General features: G+C 42.9%; 1 protein-coding gene across 1 annotated transcript; it reads right to left on the bottom strand.

Annotated features, from left to right (window-relative positions):
- Positions 1-1,045: 1,045 nt before the first annotated feature.
- On the bottom strand, positions 1,046-1,558 carry LOC111832357. Its single transcript, XM_023788667.1, has one exon. It carries the CDS (start codon positions 1,556-1,558, stop codon positions 1,046-1,048), a length of 513 nt encoding a protein of 170 aa, XP_023644435.1.
- Between the last annotated feature and the right edge of the window lie 4,084 nt (positions 1,559-5,642).

Here is a 5,642-nt window from a genome sequence, read left to right as displayed (position 1 = left end):
TAACATGTTTCGAAGTTCCGGACTAACATCCTAACAATTCATACAATAATACAGAAACAACTAACGAGTCCCTAGTCATCCCGCTCTCCACGCCTTGATTCCATGGTCACACTTTTCCTTTACCTGCATCAGGAAAAGAGATGCATAAGTATTTCTAGAAATATTTAGTGAGGCATTCATCCCACTACTAGCCGTACACACAAGCAATAATGAAACACATTCAAGCATTAACCATCACAAGCATCAACAATCTATGAACAATCAATATAAAAGCCAATATGACGACTATTGTCGATCGACACCTTCCACTGGTGTCGATCGACACTCGAGACTATCCTCGCGAGAAAGAAAGTTTGTGTCGATCGACACTCGCCACTAGTGTTGATCGACACCGAAGCCCTAACTTCACTCCAGTCGCTTCTCATCAATGGGTCTCCCCTTCCTTGCACTACATGGCCGAAATAACACTTCCTCAGGCTCGCCCAAAGTCCCCAAATCATATAAAACAAGCATAGAAGAAACGAAATAAATCATCAATCAAAGGAACACCAAATATGCATCAAAACTGCTTAGATAAGTCTTGGTCATGCACTCACCTTTAAATCTAGAAGAACAGCCCAAAACAGAGACTAAGAGGGACAAAACAAGCAAAACAAGCTCTCCTAACACCACACACCACGGATCTAACCTCCTCTAGCCTTGAACCACCAAGAATAAGCTTCAACGTCTCCAAAAACTCACTCAAAAGCACCAAAAGATCTATTTCTCACTCTCTCCTCTTCTCTCAAAACTCACAAAGCGACAACTGAAGAAAACCAGAGAAACGACGCCCCTTAATCCTTTTAGTAGCCCTAGGTTTCCCCAAACCGAAATCCAATCAAACCGACGATTTAAAACCTATACCGTTAAACCAGAGATTACTAGTGTCAATCGACACCCCTTACTGGTGTCGATCGACCCATCCGGTTTTCCAGACACGGGTGTTATACTTGTTTCTCGATTCTACAAATCACCACATGATCTTTCCTGGTGTTTTGGCCTTTACTCACTCAGTTCCGACAACCACTTCTCGAAAGGTCACCCATCCTTGGACTACTCCAACATAAGCACGCTTAATTGTGAAGTTCTCTTGGGACCTTTGACCAAAATAATTAGTAAATTGAGCTTCACACCATTCTTTCGCATCCAAGAGCACTCTTAACATAACCTCATTAGCACTAAAACACCGGTTATTGAACACCCTTTGATTCCGAGCTTTCCATAGATTCCAGCATATCCAAGGTGCTAACGGTCCAGCAGATAATCCTGTGGGTGGAAGATAGATGAGCGAATTTGCCAAGAGCAGACCTGATCTTACACTATCCACCTGGCTGCAAGAAAGGGCTTGCTTATAGGGAACCAGTCCCCATACTTCCTGTGCAAAGGGGCAGCTAAAGAGAAAATGCAGAATAGATTCTGCTGCTCCACACCTACAACAATCAACAACCACATCCAAATGTCTTTCCAACAGTCGTTGTTTTGTTGGCAGAGCACCATGTAAACTCTTCCAGAGGAACATTTTTACCTTAGGAGCTGTGGGGATTGACCACACCTCTTTCTTCTAATCAACTGAAGTAAGTTGATGGTCTTGTACCAAAAGCATGGATGCCTTCTCTATAAAGTAACCTGATTTGGTTGTATACACACCCGACGGGCATCCAAGCAAAACCTGCTTATCTTTACCCCCCCCCACCTGCTTGGCTTTATACATAAGATAGTTGCACGCTAAAGATGGAAAGTTCTCGCAACTTTAGTCTCATCCTACTCAATAGAATCCTGGACAAACAGATCTGAAACAACCCAGTCCTTTGATAAAAGGGGCTGGACCAAGCGGCCTAAGGAGTTCTGAAGGAGACAGCCAAGGTTGCTCCCACACCTTAATTGAACTTCCATCACCAACAACCCATCCAAGATTCTTCTTTAAGAGGTCCCTTCCAGCAATCACACTTCTACAACCATGAGAGGCTGCAGCAGGACAACCAGCCTCCATGAAAGAAGAGGAAGGACAGTATTTTCCTAGTAAGGTTCTCGCCAGGAAACTAGAAGGATTAGTGAAGATTCTCGAGCCCAAATTACCAAGCAAAGCTGAATTAAAGCACTGGACATCCCTGAAACCTAGTCCTCCTTCTTGCTTAGACACAGTCAATTTATCCCACGCCATCCAACACATGCTTTTCTTATCCGCCTTGGAGTCCCACCAAAACCTAGTTAAGATTGACTGGATTTGTTTACACAAAGAGACAGGAAGAAGAAAACATGACATCGCATAAGAAGGCATGGCTACCAACACACTCTTTAAAAGGGTTAGCTTTCCTGCTTGGGACAAGAATTTATTGGACCAAGAGAGAGCCCTTTGTCTGATCCTGTCCAAAATGGAGGCAAACAGATCTTTCTTCTTCCTTCCAAAGTGCTCAGGCAAGCCCAAATACTTCCCTACACCTCCCTCCTTATTAATGCCTAGGACTCTCATTGTTGTTTTCCTCTGAACTGCTGGAGTTTTCCTTGAAAAGGAAATTGACGATTTTGAAGTATTTATTTTCTGACCAGAGACTAGCTCATATTTCTCCAACAGTCTTCTTAAAAGAGACACAATTTTTCACTAACTTTACGTAAGAACATCGTATCATCTGCAAAGAGAAGATGATTTATCCGGGGGCATCCTCTAGCGACTGTAATCCCTTGTAACTGGCCTGAAGCTTGAGCTTTGTGACAAAGTCCCGACAGGACTTCGCTACAAATAATAAAAATATAAGGAGATAGGGGATCCCCTTGTCTAATCCCTCTTAAAGGAACCACACGCCCTTTCGGAGACTCATTGATAAGAAAAGAATAAGAAACAGTGGAAATACACTGCATTATCCAGTTAACCCATATTGGATGAAAGCCAAGTCTTTCAAAAGCTTTCTGAATAAAAATCCACTCAACTATGTCGTACGCTTTGCTCATATCGATCTTCACTGCCACAGAGCAATACTTTCTAGCCTTTGATATCTTGAGATAATGCGGCACTTCGTGTGTAATCAACACATTATCAAAGATAGCTCTCCCTGGAATGAATGTTGACTGATTCTCAGACACAATGGAGGACAGAAGTGGCTGAAGCCTTTTCGATAAGATTTTAGAGATAGTTTTGTAGTACACATTACACAAAGCAATAGGTCTATAATCGGCCACTTTTCTTTGTCCTTGGCCCTTAGGAATCAATCTGATATGTGTTTCATTAAGATTCCTAGGCATAATTCATGTCATGAAGAAATCTTGAATTTCCTTTGTCAGCGAAGGGACTATAGCCATCCAGTTGGACTGGAGAAAACAAGCAGAGAACCCATCCGGTCCCGGAGCCTTCCCAGGATGAATGCTTAACACAACCTTCTTAATATCCTCAGTTGTAGGCTCTGCAATAAGCATGCTATTGGATTCCTCCGAGATACAAGGGGATAAAGCCTCCATAATGATATCCTCCATACCGCTCTGGTTATCTCTTGACGAAGCAAACATATTCTAGAAGTAAGAAGTAATTACCTTTGTGATCTGATTCTCCTCATAAAAAGCTTCTCCAACATCATTCTCAATTACAGAGAACTTATTAATTTCCTTTCTTCCTCTAGTTACTGCATGAAAGTAACTTGAATTCTTCTGAAGTTCATTAAGGATAGGGCTGACCATAGCCTTTTCAAGCTCCTGCTGAAGTTGAACAATCTTCAATTGTCTGTTTCTAAAGTTTTCTTTATTCCAAAGAATCATAGCTGCTTTAACATTAGAGATTCTTTCCTGTATTGAACACTCTTCATCTTCCAGCCAGACTTCCTCAACCAGCTTCTTAATCTCCATATTGTCTTTGAGTCGTCGATCATAGCGAAACCACCATTTTTCCTTCTTTCTTTCCAATGAGAAAAAGGTTATTAAGGGTCTATGGTCAGACCCCTCAAAGGGCAGATACTTGCAATTAAAATTAGGAAACTGTTCAACCCATTCACTGTTTCCTACATCTCTATCTAGACGACACATCACCACATGAGAGCCTCGAACACCTCTCCAAGAAAGAGGGACCCCAGAATGTCAAATTTCATATAAATCACACTCAGATAGGAAAGATCTGAAATCCAAAAAAGAACCCTCGGATCTCACCGGCCCTCCTTTCTTCTCCGAGTTGTCAATAATGTCATTAAAATCCCCTGCTAGATACCAGGGGCCTTCTCTTAACTATGCCACCTCTATAAGGCTCTCCCACACAGCTTTCCTTTTACCCGGTTCTGGATCACCATACACAAAGGTAGCAAAAAACGACTTTCCAAAAGCAGAGATTTTAGTATCAATATAATTATTACATGATACTGGAACACGCTCACTACTTTCACACCTTAATGGTGAGTCTGGAGCAGAAGAAGCCCCTGTATTGGGTAGTCCAATATTAGACCTCATCATTTGTTCAGCAGTTTCTTCAACTTAACCCTGGATCTCTGCCTGCCTGAACCTTTCCCTCCTAGCTGCGCTTTCTGCAGTGTCTGCATAGTTAACATAATTACCCATAACCTCTCTTACTTCTTCTATAGCGACGTCCAAGGCTTCTTGGTGAACTTAAAGAGGAGGAGAGCTTTGCTGAGGGTCACTTTCATTGATCATTCCCTCTCGGTTAAAGTGGTCAATGTAAACAGCGAGAGTTAGCCTTTCAGAAACGGGAATCCTTCTTCTACTTGGAGCCGAGGAAGTGATTCCATTCTCATCCCCTTCATCTGGGATCCTTGCTCTTCTCCCTGACCCCACTTCCCTCGAGTCTAAAGCTGCATCATTTTGGAGGTAGTACTCCTTACTTCTTGGTTTAAGACGGGAGCTACTAGAGTAGTATCTAGATATTTGCTCATCCGAACCTTGGGACAAGCCCTTGTCAACTTCCTTTGATCTTGAACGGCTCATTGTCGCGCGCGAGTGGTGGTCGCGAGATTGGTATCTTGATTCTTGTCGGGGAGGGGGTGACCTTCTAAGCCCAGGTGAACTGGCTCTGTGATGTCTGGTTGAAAGATCATTACGTCGCTCCCTACGATTTCTCTCCCTATCACCCTCGTAATCTCGGTACCACCTTTCCTCTTTCTGGTGTGCCGGGATCCTCTCTAGTCGGGACCTCATGTTAGAATTTCTACCCACCTGCTCAGGTCTTCTTTTCTCAGGTAGGGGAGGAAGTCCTCTCTCTGTTCTTGGCTTGAAGTCTGGACATTCTTTATCATCATGGTCCAGACGAAAACATCTCTTACAGTGCTTCTTTAATCTCTCATAAATCAGAGAGGCTTCAATCTCTTCTTCGTTCCTGAATTCTACAATTGAGGTTTTGATGAGCGGCTGGAGTCCATTAATGGTTACTCGTATCCTTGCCATAGTAGTGGACACCTTAACCTCCACGACTGATCCAATGTCATCACCAATACTTTTGATGAGTTCTTCTATCCATAGATGCACTTGGATTCCAGTCACTTGAATCCAAAATGGAATCTCCGACGGAAACGACCTAGACACTGTAGGTTCCCATCTCTGCAAAATTAGCATGAAGCCAGCATAGTGATACTGCCTATTTTCCAGGACAAGTTGAAGATCTTCTTCATTGGCAAACT

This window comes from Capsella rubella, unplaced genomic scaffold, assembly GCF_000375325.1.
Source record: "Capsella rubella cultivar Monte Gargano unplaced genomic scaffold, Caprub1_0 scaffold_1, whole genome shotgun sequence".
NCBI classification, from domain to species: Eukaryota; Viridiplantae; Streptophyta; class Magnoliopsida; order Brassicales; family Brassicaceae; genus Capsella; species Capsella rubella.
Note: the sequence above shows the minus strand (reverse complement) of the source record. Positions and strands in the feature narration are given on the sequence as shown.

Excerpts from the sequence above, each read along its gene's own strand:
- LOC111832357 (XM_023788667.1), bottom strand. The coding sequence starts at position 1,558 with ATGTTCCTCTGGAAGAGTTTACATGGTGCTCTGCCAACAAAACAACGA.